Below are 21,065 nucleotides of genomic sequence, written 5' to 3'. Positions count from 1 at the left end.
GATGTGTAAGATGACATGTGGTATCTTGACTATTTACTTTAAAAGACAGATATCAAATTCTTGTGGCTCTTGCTAAGACTCCTAACTTGAAGAAAATTGGGAAAGGATTTCTTGATGTCAGAGGGATTAAGCATTAACTGTTGGCATACTTACCTTCCTTATCTTATGGCCATTCTTCCCTGATTATGTTCCCCATCTAACTGGAGTCTCCATATTAACCTCTTTGCATCTAGATGCAATCATCATTATCTTGCCTCCTGAAATTTGATTAAGTTGTGAAGAATGAATTGAAATTTTATATGCAATTTGTTCTGGGCTTAAATTTTAGGCTTGCATAGTTCACAACTTCGTGGATTGATGTGCCACTAGCCGTCAATGTAATCATAGTTGGGCATCATTGTCCCACAAAAAGTAAAAGCAGTCATTAACACTATTTCTTGCTTGACCTTGGTCCTGTTAGGGGGAAAAATCATCAGAAAAAGTCAAACAATTTAATGGGACATACTTCTAGGTATGTTTTGTGCATAGGATTGCTGTATTGGCATGATAGTTGTTTTTTAAAGCTTTGATTAACAGGACAGGCTGCTATATTTAGCAAGCTTGTGATTCAATCAACCGAGCGTAAAAAGCTTTGCTACAGTATTGGGATGTATTTGTAATTGGGGGTTGTTGGAAGTATAGTCTCTCCTGTCCCTGAGTCTTGGTTCCATCCATTAAACTCCACAAAGGCTCACAATCTCCACTTTACTGATGGAGAGCTGAAACTGAGATAGTGGACCAAGCATTTGCCAGTAACAACCATTTGGAGAGAACTGGAAGAAAAAGTGAGCAGTAAATATATGAAACCTTTTCTATTTATGAATTGGAAGTGTAAGGTACTATAGAATGCAGTTCTTAAATAAGGTTGCCAAAGATCTAGGCAGTATATAGTTTCACCAGTAGATGCTGAACAATGTGAAAGTAGGGTATGATTTTTTATCTATAAAATGAGTATAGCTGAGTTACGGCGTTTAGCATGCCAACTGTGTTTGCCTCTTACTATTTAATACCCATTTTGCATAGAAGAGTGTGTGCTGTTGTAAAGCTGGAGGAAATTGGTCTAGTGCCTAATACAGTGGTACTTGTAGTTGTGAACACGATCCGTTCTGGGGTGCCGTTCGTACCCGAGAAGTCCGCAACTAGAGCGGCACTTCTGCGCAAGCACAGAGCGCGATAGAGTGCTTCTGTACACGCATGGACGGTGAAGGATTTGCCGCGTTCGCAAGCTGAAAAGACACAACACAACACGAGGTATGACTGTACTGGGCAGTCCTTTACATGCTGCTTGCATATATCTCGAGAACCATGATACCATAGGTGCTAATGACCTGCTTTTTGCACAGTGTGGTGGTGATATCCTACTTATAGGTGTTACTTTGTTCTGGGCTCTTTAGAAGTCTGGAGACATTATTGGAAATCCCCAGCTTTCCTTTTTGGTGTGACTTCTTCTGATATAAGGTGTTAAGGCGGAATGAGATCTCTGAAGACCATGCTCTCAGCCCTTCTGTTATTTTAACATTTATATTTCACATTTTCTCCAAAAAAATCAATGTGGTGTACATGGTTCTCCTCCCTATTTTATTCTCATAGCAACCCCGTGGATAGGTTACGTTGAGAGACAGTGTCAGGACCATATGCTTGTGAAGATAGGCTTAAGTATGTGAGTAATGACCAGGGTTTTAGGACAGTAACAAATTTACAGTTGTGCATTGAGTACAGAATTTGGTGTCTTGAAGAAATTTGCATTGTCCTTTTAGATAGAGGTTCCAGTGGTGAGGCAGGATTCTGCTGCTCTGCATAATTCCTGGTCCCTTCTCAAGACTTGCAAAAGCAGAATAAATCACAAAATGCATACAGTATATACCAGGGTGGGAAATGTAAGGAAATGGGGCCATATGCAGCCCTCCAGGCCTCTATTGGGAATCTTCCCAGGTCACACCCCACTTTCCCAGACCACATCCCTCACAGACCATGTTAAGCTGCCTGATTAGAATGTGTCCTTAAACAAGCCTCTTGCTTGTCTGGGTGAACAATGGAAATATGCATGAGTGTAGAAATCTGACTTGTGTTGCTGGAATATCTGCTTTGACCCACACACTTTTTCTGTTAACCCTGTCCACACTGGCATGTAAAACCTAGAAGTTGCCCATGAAGGAATGTGGCTCTTGAAAAAGGTTTCCCATCTCTGATTCGCACATACACCTACCTCCCAGAATTCAACTCTTGACTCTCCCCAACTTGCACAGAGCATAATAGCTCTGCATGTTAACTTTTCTGTGGTTGGTAAGTAATGTTGTGCTCCAACGCAACAAATTTTATTCTTTTCCAGCATCATTACTGAATTGCAGTTAAACACAATATTAACGAGGCTATAACAAGAAGTCAAATATATCAGCAGGCAAACATGGTTTAATGTTTTCTCTCTGCATTTTGTATTGGGGCTAGTCAAAATACACAGTGAGCTGCAACTGTTTTCAGATTTGTGTTGCTAGTTTTAAAAATGTGCTCCCTGCTTAGATAGGGAAAGTTGGTATGCTTTCTAGTATTAGGTAATGAGATGGATGTCTAGAGGGCATTTCTTTTGCTGCTTTGTCAGTGACAGTCTGGTGGTTTTAAGATTTTTTTCTAAATCTCAAAATGCTTTGAGCTTTTTGTGCTCATGGAATTGTCTACTGAATCAATATTGGGCTAAATATATATTGTGTGGATTGCATACTGTGGCGTAATGCTCCATTAGGAAGTGTTTCCACCCATCTCAGGATGTCACTGAGTTGCACTAGATAAACCCACACGTAGCATGATCTGAGGCAAATGAAAATATCCCCCACTTCCTGCAACACAACATTGATCTCCAGTTATTTTCAGAACAAGATGAGGGCCCATCCTATGCACTGGGTCTGCTTTCCATTAGGAAATGCTTCTCCCCCAGCTGGTACCTGGGCTTGTGGCCCAAAAGCCAGCTGGAGATGGAATTCAGAGGCATCCTTATCCATTAATGGAATCATAATCTGGAAATCACTTTGTTGGTGACAGCAACACTGAGCTTTCCAGATTATTTACAAGAACAGTCACAGTACTAAATTGAAACCCTGTTGGTAGGTTCATTTTGTAGACTCGGTATTATCACATCTCTTTCCCCTTAAAGGGACATGTGTTAGTGTGTTTCAAAACGTTTTTGGTGCTTATTTCAAATCTGGGGGATATCTTGTACCTCCCAAGTTCACTGCCCTGTCGTGGGTAACATAGGGCTTCATAGTATTCAACAGTCTTTCCTTTACTCCTGGATCCTCGAGGTAGCCTTTAAGAAATTTTATGAGGACTTCAGTAACTTTCATTTCCCCAGCAGTTCACACAATAGATTCAATCACTGGACATCTCAGTTACTTTCCTTTACCAAGTAGAATACACCACAGGATCCATTTGGCTACAAGACAATCTACACTCCAACTGCATTTATTTTTCTTTCCTGGACAAGGACCTAAACTTGAACTCCTCCCACCCAAGTACTCTTAAAACTACACTGAATGAAATTCAGTGAAAGTGAATTTCAATGAAATGAAGGAACAGACTGACAAAGCCAGATGAACCTAGGAGTTGCCTGCAACAGAACAGTCCCAAAGAGAAGGTGACAGAACACCATTAATCGCCTATAGCTTTCAGCTAAAAAGATTTTGACATCGGGAGCTCATTCTGTATAAATTACAGGTTTTGGGTAGTAGCATTCTCACACACTCCCTTAATATAAGGTCAGGGTGGGGAACCTTTTTCAGCTTGAAGCCCGCATTCTCTTCTACATAAACCCTTTTCTATCCTCAGTCCAGGCAAGCAAGACATCAAAGTTATAGGAGAAATTCAAGCAAGCCAAAAACTTGAGTGTGTGAAGCAGGGCTGTAGCTTGGGGAAGAGATATCGACAGAGAGGCCTGGAGGGCTGCATTTGCTGACTCCCACACCCATTCTGAGGTTCCCTACTGATGTAGGAGCTGGGCATTTTTTGTTGCTTAACTTTTTAATTGTATACTGTTTTAAGCTATTTGTATGCTGCTCAGATATTTCATATGGTGGAAAGGCTGATATCAGTCTTGCAAAATAAATCCGTTAGTCATACCATCAGGGACTTGCCTTCCAGTGTGAAATGCCACGTCATCTACCAATAATGACCTTTTGCTTTCCTCACAAGTTACAAAACAGGTTAAGCTCTCTGAAAAAGAATGGACACAATTGTAATGTTCAGCTACCGGGGGGACATATTTAGGGTGGCCAGGGCACACTCATGTCATGGGTGCTGTTTTAATTCAGTAATTCCTTCAATGGGAAGTTCTGGTATGAAATTGTTGAATTAGAATTTCACTAAATCTATTCAGACTCAATGAGGGTTCTGGGCATCATTCCTATTTAGGTGTTTGGTCCTAATGAAGGTATTTAGGGAAGGTGTTTGGGGAAGTTTTTAATGTTTGAAGTTTTATTCTGTTTTTAATGTTTTGTTGAAAGCCGCCCAGAGTGGCTGGGGAAACCCAGCCAGATGGGTTGGGTAGAAATAATAAATTATTAACTATTATTCTTGCCCTATTGTAGATTACTGTTACTACCAGCTACTGTTGTTGTGACTTTGAGTTTGAGTCTTTGAGTTTCCCTAACAAGGTTAGCTGCTGTTCAGATAACATAGATATTATTAATGCTACCCATTTTGAACTTGTTACAGATAGGTAACCGTATTTTTCCTTCCAGTAGCACCTTAAAGACCAACTAAGACCAACATTTTGAACTTGAGCTTTATGAAGTCAACAAGAGGAACTGACACTTATAGGGCATAGGTAGTCAGCCCCTCTGGCATGCATGGACACTCAGTGCTATGCTTTTGCAGGCAATTGAAGGCCCATGTGTATCCCTCGCATTCCTGTCTCACCTTCCCTGCTGTTCTTGGTTAAGGGACATGACATTCAAGCTCCTGTTCCTTGACTGAAAAGTAAAAGCAGGTTTAATGGAGAAATGGAGGGTATGCACAGGCTTCCCATTTAATATAACAGCATGATGCAGTGTCAGCATATCATGAAGGAAGGAGGAAGAAACACAGCTTTTACCTCCTATGCTATGGGAATCCCATCAGGTTTGGGCATTGTGTCTACAGTGGACTGGCAGAAGATCTCTTATTACTGATTTATATGGATGCCTGCAACAAAGTAAGGCTGCAATCTCACATACACTGAACCTAGGAGTAAATCCCATTTTATTTTAATAGGGCTTCAGGGTTGACACACATAGGATTTCACTATAAGCCATCAGTATGTTAATGACACTCAGTTCTATATCTCCATAACATCTGAATCAAGAGCTTGTGTAGGTCCTGGACTAGTGCCTGGGTGCAGGGTGGGCTTGAATCCTGTCAGGATGAAGGTGCTGTGGGAGTGTGGTTCTTGTGATTCAGAAAGTGGCCAGCTGCTTGCCCTGGATGGAGTTGTATTTCCCCTGAAGGAACAGGTATGCAGCTTTTGGATCCAGCTTTGTCAATTGAGGCCCAGCTGGCCTTAGTGGCTAGGACTGCCTTCGGCTCGTATGACAATTGCACCAGTTGTGGGATAGCTTAACCACAATAGTAGTAGACAGGAACTACGGTAGATTTACTGCACAATGCTGCAGCCCAATTACTGACAGGAGTAATTCCTCCGTCCACACTTGCTTGGAGAGCTACCTTGAACTCAACAGCTTGGGACCAGTTTACAAAGGATTGCCTTACCACTTAAGTGCCCATTTTGATCTGTGGAAGTGATACATTTTGATAAATGTAACTACCTGCTTTCAAAGTTTTGAGTTTATTGGTATTAGGTATTTTTTTTTTGTATTGCTTCAAGTAAACCGCTTAAGAGGTTTTTGTTGATTAAGCGATATATAAATCATGTTAAATAATAACGAAATGTTTGCATGCTAGACAGTACATAAAATCTGTACTTTAAACATGGGGCCATTGTGTCCACTTAAGTTTGGGGGGCCTTTTTGACCTATAAAGCCTTATGTGACTCAAGGACCACCTCTCACCAAAACCAGGCTGGACCTCAGAACCAACATGGACCTTGCAATCATCATCTGGGCCCTTCATGTGCTCCCTCCTCAGGAACTCCATAGGGTGGCAACATGAGAATACGACTTTTCAGTGGTGGTAACCCACTTGTGGAATGCTCTCTCTGGGAGGCTTGCCTGGTGCCATTAATACATAGCTTTAAGTGCTAGGCAAAAGCATTTCTTTTCACCAGGCCTTTGGCTCTTATCCTGGCCCAACTGCACTGGCTACCAATTAGTTTCCAGGCCAAATTCAAAGTGCTGGTTTTGACCTATAAAGCCTTAAATGCTTCAGGACTGCAAAATCTCAAGGCCCACCTCTCTGCATATTAACTGACCTGGACCCTGCAATAATAATCTGAGGCCCTTCTTCATGTGCCTCCTCTGTGAGAAGTCTGGAGGGTGGCAAAACGAGAACAGGCCTTTTCTGCGGTGGCTCCCCATTTGTGCAATGCTCTCCCCGGGGTGGCTTGCCTGATGCCTTCGTTATACATCTTTAGTTGCCAGGCGAAAACATTCCTCTTCAAGGCCTTTGCCTAACTAAACAATCTATGGCCTTTTAAACTGTGTGTAGGGCGGGATTTTTTTGTTGTTGTAGTATGTTTCTTTTTTTATATATTGTAAACTGCCCTGTGGTTTTCAAATAAAGGGTGGTATAGATATTTAATTAATTATTACCTGTAGCCTCCTTGAGTGGATGGGATATTTTAATCCTGCCTTTTAAAAATAGGATTCTCTTTTAGATTTGTCTTTGGTTTTCTTTTATGCCAGTTTTAATGTGCTTGTTTATATATTGAGTTACCTTGGTAAAAATGAACCAAAAAATTTAATAAATACTACTGATAATATAACTAATATTATTATTATTAACTGAGGGTTTAAAATATATTGCAGATATAATAGTAAACACATTGTCAGTGTTTTTAATTTTTATTTTATTACTGTTTGCTGCCTTGGGCTCTTTTGGGAAGATGGGATAAAAATGTACTAATGCAAGAAAATAATAATGACATCTGCACACCTTAAGAAAATAAAGATACAAACTGGTAATAATACCAAATCCTGTCTCAAATTCTTTTATATGTGAGGACCATCAACCTCTGCTTTTAAAACAAATTCTACTTAAATGCCTAGGCCATGCTTGTAACCATCTGCAGGTTCTTTCTTCATTATATGGCCTACACAGAGAGATTTAATAGTTTGTGTTGGAGATTTTCCAACTAGAGTGTTCTGTATTAAAGAAACTTTGCAAAGGAACCCCTTGCGAAGTTATCCTGTTTGCTACAGTGTGAACTTTTGGCTGTACACTCAGCTACTCCACACTAAAGAGTGGTTTTCAATATTGGAACAGAGAACTGAATTGTACTTCTAACTATGTCCGCTCATGGCTTAGGGTAGCTTTTGCCTGAATGTTTAAGCAAATGAGAGGGTGGTTTGCCTGTGGCCCTGATGGATGCCAAAGAGGGAGGCACCTCAATTTGTTATGCTCTGTTGGGCTGCAAGAGTTTAAAACAAGCTGGCTTCGTGTAATTCAAAGTACTGTAAGTGCCATTTCTTCTAACTAGGAATGAATGGGGAGCTGCAATGCAGTCTTCAGCATTTCATGACAACCTCTGATATCCCAATGTGTTCAGTGGGGCTTCCTTGCATATAAGACTGTAGCTTTAAGATGTCAAAAGCAATACAGGGACTGAAATCACCCTTTCAAAAACAACACCATTCCATACGGACAATGTAAAAATGATATAGGTAGGTCTGGTTTAATTTTATATGTCAGTAAGGAAGAACACAGTTTGTCGCCATCCTTTCCTTCTAAGAACCAACCTGGACCTTGCGGTCATCATCTGGGGCCCTGCATATGTGCTCCATCCTCAGGACGTCTCTCATTCAATTTGAATATAATTAAAGCTGCCCTAGTTGATGGAAGGTAAAATGCCATGCGTTCTCTTCTTAGGGTTAGAAAGGAGTCAGTGTCCTGCTGCTGTTGTAAAATGCAGGAGAGTGTTAACTTTGTTCTGAGGGGAAACGTTTTTGTCAGGCCTATTATTTGTAATTGCATCCTAGGTATGTCAGCTCGGAAACAAGTTCTATTGAGTTCTGTGTGACTTACCGCCTGCTAAGTTGTATAGACGGTGGGGGCGGCAGAAGAGAAAGACAACTTAAAAATAACATTTGACGCCGCTGCTCGCCCATAGACATCCCTGTATCAATGACAGTCGCACAGAGCACCCCTTGCAGACAGTACTGGCTATATGCCTGCTCGTTCGAGGAGGGCGGGGACACACCATAACTGTAGCAAAATACTGCAGCCTGAGTGCTGGCAAAATACTACAGTATTTATTCGGAAAGGAGGCGAAAAATCCCTATAGTTTTACCTACTGTGAGCCCTGACTTCCAAGTAGGTGCACCTTTGGCTTAACGAAGAGGAGACTTTTATATATTTTTTTTCTCCACCACCACATAAAGAGGAGACACCCCTTTCTTCAGCCTCTCCCCCTTTCATTTCACGCTCCCAAGCCTGGCTTCAAGACTTCTCCGCCGTTACGTTTTTGGCGTGCTGCTCCTCCTCACACAAGATGGGCATTGTTTCAGTCGGGCTACGCGTTTTACGCAGGGCCGCTGTCAGCCCTTGTGCAAAAACGTTGCGCCAGACATCTGGCTCACTGTAGTTTCGGCGCGCGGAGGCTGCGTAAAGCTGCGATGGCGGCGGAGGGAGAAAGGCGCCCCTCCCCCTTGCTCTCGACACCGTTCCGCTTAGTGTGGCGGCGCAACCCTTGCGCTGGGAGGCGACGCTCTGTAACGGGTGTCCGGAACCGAAGGGCGGGGGGTGCGCGCGCGAGAGAGCGAGAGCGAGCGATTCCCAACCCTCGGCTACGCCGCTTGCGCAGCGGCTTGTCGGAGGCGAGAAGCTTCAGCCAGCGCCTTTCTCCTCCTGCTGCCTCTGCGCCGTTGGCGTAGCATGTCCCAAGATGGCGTCGCGGTCGTCGTCGTTGGCGGCGGTGGCCGGAGCGCTGGCGGCAGCTGGGGTGCCGACGTGGGAAGAGCTGAGAGGGGGAGCGAGGCGGCGGACGGCGGGTGGTAGCATTAGGAGCGAGTAGCGGCTGCGGAGAGGGTTTCCCCCTCCCTCTCGGCTGGTGTGTGAGGCAGAGACTCTCCGGGATAGCGGGTCCCCGCGCCTCCTTCCCCCACCCCCCACCCCGCGGTTGGGAGATCCCGACCTTCTCCCGCGCGGAGCCGACACCCGTCCCTCGCCTGCCTCCCTAGTGGGTGCTCCCACCCCTTCTCCCGAGCGGAGGATGATGAAGCTCAAGTCCAACCAGACTCGCACCTACGACGGGGACGGATACAAGAAACGGGCGGCTTGCCTCTGCTTCCGCAACGAGAGCGAGGAAGAGGTGAGTGAGGGAAGCGGGCGGACTGCGGCTGGAGGTGGGGGAGCACGAGCCGGGATGGGGGTGGTAGTGGGGGGGGGGACTGGGTGGCTATTCAGGGGGAGGGGCGCCAGAAGAAGAGGCTCCCTAAGTGTTGCAAGTGGGGGGGGGCGGTTAGCAATGGCACACCCGACATGTAAGGGAGGCGGGGTATCAAACGGGAAGCTCCGAAGAAGCCGGGGGGAGATGGGGGAGGAGGCTAGATGGGGCTGCTGAAAGAGGGGCAGAGGATGAGGAGATGGGTGGAGCTTGTGTGGGGTGTCTATTCTTAAAGGATTCGTAGGGTGCGAACAACTCCCTTTCCCCAGACGGAGCTTCCCCAGACGGCGTGCCGCAGTTTGAAGGAGGACGGAGGGGCTTCCTCCTTAGTGGCTAGTAGCGAGAGTAACATGCGGTTGTTACTAGGCAAGAAGTGACATGACGCCTCTCATTAGCGCCTGTCTCCTGTCTGTGAATCGTTTGGCGCTGGGAGGTGGCAAGACACTTCCGAGAAGCAAAGCTTTCCGTTGTTTAAAAGCTCTGGCTGCACACTTTGCGCCTCGGGCCCAGGGTGGCCATATGTCCAGTTGCACGTTCGGTATCTGCACCTTTAAATAGTTATACAAGCTACACTTGATGAAATTCTCCTTCATAAAAGGTGAAAGAGGGCTGTTCTCTTTTGTATCTGGCCATCTTTCCCGGAGCTCAGGAATGTGTGCAATGTAGACAACCTTAATCTCCTAGAGTAAGTTCCTGTGTAAACGAAGGGGGTCCTCATAGGAAGCGCTGAATTGTTACACGTCTGACCTTAAGTCTCCAGAGGCATCAGAATTAAACTCCCAAGACATAGACAGGCAGGTGGTGCAATAATTTATTTCTAGGGGCCAAAGCGAGGACAGTTGACCAGGGTTTCATACTCTTACCTCTACATCTTTTACGTGGGAAATGTGCAATCCCATGTATGTTTTGGTAATTTCCACAGTGTTCAGTTTGGGCTAACTTCCAAGTAAGTGTGCATGCACATAGGATTGCAGCTTGAAGGGGAGTGGCACAAAGAATCTGAAGTGCTAGCCTCTAGAAATTATGGTTAAAAGATCAAAGGTTGTGTGTGTGTGCAATTGTCGAATCAAAAACTGTTGTGGCTCTTTTCATGTAAAGAATGCTATGCAACAAGTAAAGGTTTAGATTGCAAGTTTTTGGGAATATTGACCCACTTTTTCTGCTGATAAAGTTCCATGTGAATTGATTGGGCTGTATATCTAATCTGTACTGTTAAAAAGAATGGCTACTAATCCTCTTGGTCTTTAAAAACCAGAAGCATGAGTAAGCAAAACATACTATGGTACAGGGTAAGTATATGATTTTTAGTAGGAAAGTAACAGGCAAAATCAAATTATCAAGAGCACCTCCTGATTTCTAGAGTCGCTTAAATAATGTGGATGAATGAAGGAATAGTTTTCTCAAGGCACAATTAAGAGGACAAGAGAGCTCAGTATTGTGATGGGATAGAAATGAGGAAAGCATGCAGAATGAAAGATTTAAAACAATGAACGGTGACATGAACTGGTGTGGCGTGGCATGGCATTGGATTTGGCAGTGATCTGCTACCACCATGCTCAGCTAAGCACATCATATGACATGGCAGAAAGAAATTTGATTCTGGATTTATAAAAAGAAACTGGGATAAAAGGAACTGGTTACTTGCCAGAAATTGCCATTAGAGGGGCTTGTGAGAGAAAAAACGGGATTGAGAGACTGGTTATCCCGACAAGTCCCACCCCCTCCCCACATATTGAAGGGGGTAAACTTGCATTTAAACAGTTTATTTCAGTATAAAATTTATCACATATTTTAGGTTAAACATCAAGATATTCCTGTTAAACAACATGGCATCTTAGATGTAAATTTTATTTAAATAATCTAAAATTTATATAGTGTTGAAGTGTTCAAAGTGCTTAACATGCAAGTAATATGTCATTAATCCTTTCAATAATTTTCTAAAGCAGGTTAAATTTGGTTATCATCATACTGCAGATAGGCAGCTGAGGTTAAACGAGAGAGCAGCTTCTCTTTACCTACATACTAACTTCATAACTGAGGTGAGATTAGAATTAAAGATTTATGGAAGTCCTAAGTAAATAGTGCAGTGTAGCAGCTTTCTTAGCTACCATTTAGAACTCCCTAAGTAAATTCTGTTGGATTGGGGTTGTCAATGCAGGTATTTCAGTAGGCTCCAGTAGACTTCCAGGTAGTCACTTGCAGTTTGGACTGAGGAATTGGGTTGAAATCAGCAATTATGGGACATTATTGGCCTCTCCAGTCACCTGATCTTCTGGACTGAAGCTTGCAGTATTTCTGCTGATCATCTGCAGGAAGGCTCTGTAGAGCAACAGATCATGGTCAGTAATTCCCTCTGCCTGCAAGCTGACTTGGTTGCACAGGGAATATGGTGCCTTTGCCTAGTTGCTGGAGGCTGTTGGTGGATAACAAGGCACCAATATTCTGTCAAGTTAGTTTTACTCAGTTCTCTGTTACCTAAGTTCATTGTGTTGGATCCAGATTGCTGAAATTTATTTTCATTGAAATCAATAGGATTTCTTTTAGTCATAACTAACCAGGCCCTTTGATTTTATTGGGACCTACGTTAAACTAGAAGTTAGTTTGAATCCAATGTATTGTTATTCTCATTATATTTGTAACTAGAAGAAATTGCCACCAGGAGGAAAATGAATTGGAGTATAGCCTTTTAAGGCTTGTAGAAGCACTTACCATAGTTCTACTGCCAGAGTGTCTGTCTGTATATGGTTTGTATTTTAAAATAAAACGTGTACTGTACCATTATTTATTGCACTTATTAGCTGTTTTCTACTTTAGACGTTCCAAACTGATTTGCATTAAAATCACAAAGCAAAATAACAATAAATTCAGTACAGTAATATTAACATATCAAAATCTAGCATAAAAGTCAAGTCAAATCACAGAATCAATAAAAAACAGTATTTCTTATCTTACTTTATCTTTAATGAATTCAGCGTGACTTACAGAAAATTATTAAAATAATAAAACTTCAGATTACAAACCAACAGAATGAAAGATAAGCAATAATAATAATTTATTAATTATACCCCACCCATCTGGCTGGGTTTCCCCAGCCATTCTGGGCGGCTTCCAACAGAATTTTAAAATACAATAACCTAAATTATTATTAAATTGTCTATACCGCCCTTCACCTGCGGATCACAGGGTGGTTTACAATATAAAAACACAAAAATACATACCATAGTAATACCTGCCCACAGTTTAAAATGTCATAGATAGTTTAATCAACCAAAGGCTAAATAACCCCAGCAGAAAGAAAAGTGGAATGGCCTTTTTGTAGCAACTTACAATCAGCAAATGTAAAATCAGTTTATTCAAAGCCTTTTTGAAAAGGTTTTTGCTTGAGGCCAGAAGGTGAGCCTTCCTGGAGTGGGCATTCTATAAGGCTGACTTCATTTCAAGAAGGCACTCCTACACTTCAGTTGGCAGAGGCATACAGAAGTCAATGTTAGAAACTGAGATACGAAAACCAGCAGCTAAATAGCACCTTAAACCGAGGTTATGGGCAGAACAATGAAATGTCTAGGCACACTTTTTTATAACAAGAATACAATGCTGAAAAGGAATGAACTGAAGCTAAAATATTACCGTATGTTCATTTTTCACATGGTCTAGTCCTTCCCCTACCCACCCCATTAATATTCTTGAGAGGGTCTCTTCTCCAGTCTTCAGAGAGTACCTGGAAGTGAGGAGGTAGAAAAAGGTCCTCTTTTCCTTCTACTTTGCAGTTTTAATCTGAAATCTTAGGCGCAGTACTGCACCCAGAGCTCAGAAACTGCTCACGCTAAGGAAATTCCGTTGCAAAATGTGCATAGAACAAGGGGAGTTTCAAACATTGACAGAAGTAGGACATCAGATGTTGAATGGAGTACATGTTCATTCATGTACAAGTGAAGGTGATCCTGGGATCCCAAATTCAGGTAGGTAGCCGTGTTGGTCTGACACAGTCAAAATAAATAAAAAAATAAAAAAATTGTCCAGTAGCATCTTAGAGACCAACTAAGTTTGTCCCAAGCCATACAGCAGCATAAAGTTAAGAACCAGCACTTTCAACTGAGCACAAAATAAACAGGCAATAATGGACCAGTCTGACTTTTTCAAGAAAAGGGTAGTCATTAAAAAAATTACTAATAAGGCAACCAAATACAGGTGATAGGCAAACAGAAAAGGGTATTAGACAGTATTTCCACCATTTGGTGGACAGGTGGGTTTCATATTTAACAAACACAGAAATATAAACAAAACTATTGTGACCATTATTCCTTTCTCTTGTTGGATAATGCTACAATGATTTGGCAGTGAACGGTTTTATACATTAGGAAACAATATTCCTTCAAGTGTTTTCATGTCTTATGCATATAGGTCAGCCGTTCTCTAAGAAACCTCCCTATTGGTATGCTATTCTACACAGGTTTAAACCAGTAAAGTTGGATTTCAGTGAGCCCGTAACATTTCTGGCTTCATAACTGTTTATGTGGCTGCAAACACATACGGTTCATTTTGCTGCTCCCTTACCTTTTTGCCCCTCAAATGCTGACATGGCTTGGAGATCCTGGTTTGTTTAAACCTGAGTTGCCTGTTGGGACTAAACACTGGTTTAATGTCCATTTACTGAATAGGATATTAAGTCAGGATTTCCTTTCTGAAGCTGGTGTGTGAGAGGAAGAGGGAGGAGTACTTAGGCTCTATGCTTGGTCTCAACTTTGTGAGCCATAGATTTATGACTGGGATGGAGAACCTTCAGCCTCCATGCCATGTGGTCGGTCCACAGCCTAATTTTATGGTCCCACACTATTTTAGGATTATCCTTAACCTTCCTTTCACCATCTTTGCCTCTCAGGAATGACCCTCTTCTGTGAGCATGTGAGATGGCTAAGTGTGAGATGGCTACACACACAACCCTAAGGGACAAAGCAGGAATGGTGGTGGTGGAAGAAGGGCAAGTGAGCTCTCTTGGAAGGTGGCTCATTGTGGCAAAGAGCAGAACATTCCATTGAGTTGTTTTTTATTGCTTTCTCTCCTTGTAAGACGAAGAGCTTTGCAGAGAATGAGACAAATCATGAGGGATGAACAGTGGGAGTAGAAACTGCTCTGTGGGAGCGGGAAATAGAAGAAAATTGAATGGCCCAATGCAACAATTGAAGGAGGCTTGGGTCATGTTTAAATAGATTATGAAGCATGGGTGTAGCTGGGGGGGGGCAGTCCCCCCCATCAAGTAAAACAATAGAAATACTTAACTAACTGACCAATCACATTGGTTCTGCCACCCTAACAAAGTTTGCCCACTCCCACAAAATCCTGGCTATGCCCATGGTATGAAGTATAACGATTTATGGGATTCAAAAAAGGACACACTACCATGGTTAGCTATCAACAGCTATGGATAAGGGTCTGTCGGGTTCATGTCTCAACTTGAAAATAGGGGAAGCTTTGAAAAGGTTTGACATAATGAAAGGAAAACAAAGAGGAGGTAAAGGAGGAAATGTACCTTAATAGAAACTGCATCTATGCACCACAGCAACAGGGTTGAGTTTCACATGATCAGCTTTAGGACTGGTCCAAGCTAGGTCAAATGATATTCGCTCCCCTCCTCTCTTGATATAAATGGGTGGGTTTGAAGAGGTTCCCCACTTCTAGTTTATGAAGCCAGGAATTTTATGCCTGAATTAGCTCAATGAAGGCACAATTCTTAGGCATTTATGCCTGAAATGGGTAACTAATATCATAACTGAGAGGTTGGCAATGCGTTTGGGGTGGGTCCAAGGTCTTTGTTATCACATTGTGGGTGGGGGGATGTTGCCATCAAGTGTCATTGATACTTATATATTTTCAAATTGGATTGTTCCTGAGACAACTCAGCACATTACAAAAAAGTGGCAAATTCTAATACACCCTAATGCAATCTTATTCTGAGCATTGTAGTGTTGGGAAGAGGAAGTAATCTTCTTAGCACTTAATCGTATGGTGAGATGAAGAATCCTAACCAAACTGAACTCATTTAAAATGTGTTTTTAAAGTGTGGGATCTTGCGATAACTTTGTTTCCAAATATGCATTTTCTCATAAATAAGTTTAGTATAGTTTATCAATAACACATTTTTGATGACTAAGCATCATGATGTTGCTAACACTAACACAGCAATTTTAACAATCCTAACCAGTGGTGTCGGTAGACATGGGGTATTAGACTAGTCCCCCAGGAAGCTTCTGCCCGGCTTAGGGAGGAAGGTGTGATTCTTAGATGGGCCCAAGAGCCTTCCCACCACCTTCCCAAAGCCCACCCGGCTTTGAAGGAGTAAGATCCATTAAGTATAGTGGTGTTTACATGTGAAGAATTGTTCATAGAATTATGCTGTAAATATGCAGTTGTTGGATCAGGGTAGAAAGCATGCTGTTCAAAAGATAGTGAATTTGGAACTTTATTGAATTATGAAATGAAAAGTGCTTTTGTCAGGAAACCAATGAATGTAAGTGTATTCCGAAAAATGCTAGGAGGATGAGAAGTTGATCAAGCTTCATGGGAACAACAATAGCATCCATTTTTTTTCATCACAATGAATGAACTATTGTTATCTTATACTTCAAATAGTATTCTGCATTTTAATGTGTTATCTTTATAGCAGTTTTAAATCTTAAAACACATGTTACAATCAGCTTGAGTAGATACTAGAAAGCAGCAGTATCTACTGTAGAACTGGAGTACAAAATCCAAATGGAAACAGTCTAATTCATAATGCTTCTCATGTAAAACATCCTGGACTTGTCAGCTGAAACTTCATTGGAATTTGTTCTTTGTTGTTTCAGTTCAGTCTCACACATGGTACTGGGGTGTAAGTATTCTTTTCTTGTCAAAAAGTATCCTTCCCTAATATAGACACTGGAAAACAAAAAGCTTTGGAAATCTCTAGTGAAATGTAAATATCACAAATTTACATTGTTGCAAACATAAGCTATGGTCCACTTTCAGTCTTTTCAAATTGCTCCTTGCAAGCAAGTTCATAAAGTTTACTACGATAACGTGTGTTCTGACCACTCATATGCATGTACATTAAGACACTTTTGGAACATGAACAGTCTGAAAGTGGGGGCTGCATTTTTAGCATCCCACAAAAAGTTTACTTGCCCCTGAGTTGGTGAGGCTCATCTGATAACACAAACTTGAGCCTTCAGTATCATTGGCCCAGTTGGATGAAATGTTCTTCCAATGAAGATTTGGCAGGTTTCCTGGGGTTTCCTTTTAGATATTTGCTGAAAACTTTTCTATGCTGCCAAGCATACATAGACAGTTAAAGAGGAAGGGAATCTTTTTTTTAACAGTTCTGATCTGTGATTCTGGTAGTTTTTGTGGTTTTTATTTATATATGTTGTATGAGACTTCATTTTTTATTTTTTTTGCAAATAATGTTTGTTCTGCCTATTCATAAGTACATGTGTTTGAGACATTCACAACGTAAAAGGAGGAGACCAAATATTATCATTTTCCAATTTAGAGGTCTTCATTTTTTGCTCACCTGGAACAGTTCTTAATTTTGACAGGCTTCCAGAGAAGTTGGCAATTTTCTCTTTCTTGAAATAAAAATGCGTCAGATATGGGTACCTTATTTTTAAGCATTAAGCAAAAGACTTTTCCATGCTAGATAAACTATTCAGATTCTTAGTATGCAATCCTAACCATATCTCCTCAGAAACTTCACTGGGGCTTATTCCTAGGTAAGTGGGATTAGGATTGAAGCCTTAGGGCTGTATCCAATGTTACATGGGCACCCTCTTTTCTCTCCATGTGGCCCCAAACATAGAATGCATAGATGATGGCCCTAGGTTTGGGGGGAAATTGCCATGTAATAAACTGGCTGCATAAAACGTTCTATCTGATTTTAAGACCCTTGAAAGTTGAAGGTTTGAGGCTTTTCCAGAAAGTGACATGTTCCTACTATTATATGATTTTTGAGAACCGAAGAACAATTGGAGCTTTTTGCTTTTTAGCATATTCTGCAGTTTAAATATTACTTCAGAATGACAAACATGACACAACTCAATTGCTCTTTTAAAAAAAACAAAACAAAAGAGGAAAGCAACTCCTTTACCCACCCGCTTTTCCATTCTGTGTATATCGTTCATACAAAGACCTGCTTGTTAAGCTGAAGGGAGAGAATCAAACTGTATTTTCCTCACTTTCCCCCCTTCCTTTGTTCCTCACAGTTCTTCAGTTGCTTTTCATAATACCAGATACCTGAACTCACAATGGGTTTTAAGAAAAGGGAACAAAAAGAGTGGTGGTAGAATTGTTAATCAGTGTTATAAGAGAGATCCCAAAATAAATTGATTTCATGACCCTTTTTCTCAGAGTTTAGTAACATTGTTGGGAGGGACTTGGCAGATTGCTTTTACCACTTTCTCAAATGTGCTCTCTTTCTTTCCTATTTCAGTAAGTAGTAGTACGAACTGCAAGAAACAAGCCGCCTTATTTCTGCTATACCTATGTCATTTGCTATTGAACTTTGCCAGAAGCTCCTCCCCCTCCTTCACTCTTTCTGCCATTTGATCACTTTGCTGACAGGTCATGGGAGTGAAGTGAGTATTAAGATCCAATTCCCGCTTGTGTTCTCACACAGTCAGTTGAGCAGTCTTAATAGGTTGTATACACAGTAGGATGCCTCTCACACTTCCCCTGAAGATTTAGAGAAGTGCTATTTGATTTTTTGTTCTGTGGAGCGTTTCAATTTAGCAGATTCCTCCAGGGAATGATCTATGCAAAATTAAAGTTTTTAAATAACTCTGGGTGAGATCCAACATCATGCCAGTGGAAGCAACCTGGGACTTCCTCATCCTCTTCTACCTTCTGCATCCGTAATCTGCTCTGGAGGAAGGGGAAGCCCTGTTTGTGCAGGCGAAAGTGTGTTGCACCAGTGGGACACCACAGTGGAATATCATCATTAACAGTATGCTGAGCACATACTTATTAATATGTATTGTATTTATTTGTTGCTTTATACAGAAAGATGGCTCAAAGCAACTTAACAACCAAATAAATTACAAAAATAGCTAAAAATTGATTTCTAACTATATAACAAACAACAACGTACTTAACTGTCTGCAGTTCATATCAGTGAGAAGTTAATGCTTAACTTAACTGGATCATGCCCTTGCTGTTTTCTGAATAATTACTTAATTAGAGCATTGCTTTCAGAATTTAACTGCTGAGTGGTTTTCACTGAGAAATAGCATATATGTTTAAACTTGTATGGAAATTTGAAAATGAGTTTTGCAACAAGCTTTTCTCACCCCATTTATTTTACCAATTTCAGAACTCTATTGCATGACCCTCATAGATGAAGAGACATCAGAGGGTTCCCCTTTTATAACCACAGTATAGGTTAGGACACAGGATTGTGACAAACCACCTAGCCATAAAGCATTAAGCTTTGATATGTTGGTTAAGAGTTCCTCTGTAGCTGGCTTTTACTGTAGCCAACAAAATGAGAAAGGCTTCTTACTCCAGCAGGTTTTCTTATGGGCTGAAATCTTCTTTAGCAGTAAATGCTCATGGGGGTGATTAGGAATATACAAGTGAAAATTGATGACAGGCCCCTAACAGTTATTGATTCACCATCTTCTGTAAATGAATCTAATTCTTTTTTAAAATTCTCTTAACTATCAAGCTTTGGTTTAGAAATACTGCATGGTAGCATTTCCTGGATTATGTCAGTTCAGATTGCAGGGAGGTGGTCACATGTTTGAATGCTTCTGTAAGTAAAACAAATGCTTGCTGCAAAGAGAACAAATAAGTCAATGAGAAGGCTAGGCTGGAGTCCTTCTCCCCATGACAGCCTTTTATGTGAAGCAAGTTTTAACATAGGAGAGAATTCAAACAAATGAGCTGCTACGCAACTTGGGACCTTTATATAATTCAGTCTTTATACCTGCATGGTTGGCTTCCTCCTCATGCACCCCTGACCTCACATTAGTCAACATTTTTTAGAAGGGGGAATGCTATTAACTCTGGTTTTATTTTAGGGTAGTGGTAGTGGTAGTGTAGTGTACTAGTCCAAAAGAGAATTTTTCTTTTACCACTTGGATCTTAAGTGTAGTTGGAAAATGTCATGGACAGCATTTTGAAAATCAACTGAGTAGGCCATGTAACATTTAACCATTATTTAGCAATTTGTGCATGAGCCTCTTTGAGCTCAGGTTCCCTTTCTTTTTCCTGCATGGGCAGGAAGACTTTTGCTGAGTTGATTTTCATTTTCATTTTCAAAGAATCTTGATTTAGTGTTGTGTACCAACTAGGGATCCTCTTTTACAACAAGTAATGGCTAGTTGCAACCAGAGAACCAGACCATAGTTTTAACTGGATCATATGTGTCAGCATGCCCGTTGATACTTCAGAAACTGATACTCACGAAGATTGATGAGGCAATTTATTTTGCTTTAGAAGTCATTCTGAGCATTCCATAGTAAGTCTTATATGAGAATTTGACGGCCTTACAGGCCTGAATGCTTTCTATGAATTTACCTAGAACTAGATTTAGGTTGATAAATTTGTGATCTTTGTTTAAATAACACCATTTTCATATTTAACAACTCCCAAATGAATACCATGAGGCTTAGTGAGTTGTTACTTCTGATTCTTTTTCATTAGTTCTAAAACTACATCCTGTGCACTACATTGAAAAAGAAGTTTGCTGTATGTATCATGTGACCATTTCTGCAGGGATAATGATGCAATGAATTCATTCAGTTTCTCTTCTGTTCTATGCATTCTTCAGCATTCCTATTTTTTGGTCATTTAGTTGTTTAACTGCTTCTGCCTGATTTCGGCTTCTGCTTTCCTTACACTGTGTTCTCACAAAAACATGTACCAGACAGTTGTATATAGACTAGCTATTCTCTCATGCTACCCTTTTCTCTGCAGGATCCCATATCAACGTGATTAATTATACATAGGTGAACATCCTGTGCGCAATTTGTTTCATATAAATCAGTGTAGAATTGTATTGTATTTTGCCTTAGATAATGTTATTCAGTTACATAGTCTTACAAGTGATTTTTTAAGTGTTGGGAATCTTGGAGACACTTTGACTTAGTAAGGCTTATATTCATTTCATAAAGTTATCGGTGATCATCCAATTATTTATTGACTTTGTGCTAGTGCGCATTCTGAAGAGGTGGTGACAGGCACTCTAGCTGAGTGATAAGTCTGAAAATGGTTATCAAGCTTATCTAAAACCAAAACATATATCATGAAACAAGAGCTGACAACTGGGCAAGATAAATAACTCAAGAAAGAGAGGTAAAAGGTAAAGGTAAAGGGACCCCTGACCGTTAGGTCCAGTCGCAGAAGACTTTGGGGTTGCAGCGCTCATCTCGCTTTACTGGCTGAGGGAGCCGGCGTTTGTCCACAGACAGCTTCCGGGTCATGTGGCCGCTTCTGGCGAACCAGAGCAGTGCACGGAAACGCCGTTTAC

The 21,065-nt window shown here is 41.2% G+C and overlaps 1 protein-coding gene and 1 long non-coding RNA gene across 2 annotated transcripts in view; one reads left to right on the top strand and one right to left on the bottom strand.

Moving 5' to 3' along the window:
* Positions 1–5,191: 5,191 nt before the first annotated feature.
* On the bottom strand, positions 5,192–16,229 carry LOC310764377. Its single transcript, XR_014549131.1, has 2 exons — positions 13,173–16,229; positions 5,192–13,088 (listed from the first exon to the last, which is right to left on the bottom strand). It is a non-coding gene; the product is annotated as an uncharacterized lncRNA (long non-coding RNA).
* Positions 8,762–21,065, top strand: part of NUDT3 (nudix hydrolase 3) — a 28,667-nt gene continuing 16,363 nt past the window's right edge. The window contains exon 1 of the mRNA XM_083618085.1: positions 8,762–9,487. Within this exon, the coding sequence (XP_083474211.1) occupies positions 9,389–9,487 (99 nt within the window). The 5' untranslated portion in view covers positions 8,762–9,388. The remainder of the gene's footprint in view (positions 9,488–21,065) is intronic.

The sequence above is a fragment of the Podarcis filfolensis genome (assembly GCF_964270895.1).
Source record: "Podarcis filfolensis genome assembly, chromosome: 6".
Taxonomy (NCBI): domain Eukaryota; kingdom Metazoa; phylum Chordata; class Lepidosauria; order Squamata; family Lacertidae; genus Podarcis; species Podarcis filfolensis.
Note: the sequence above shows the minus strand (reverse complement) of the source record. Positions and strands in the feature narration are given on the sequence as shown.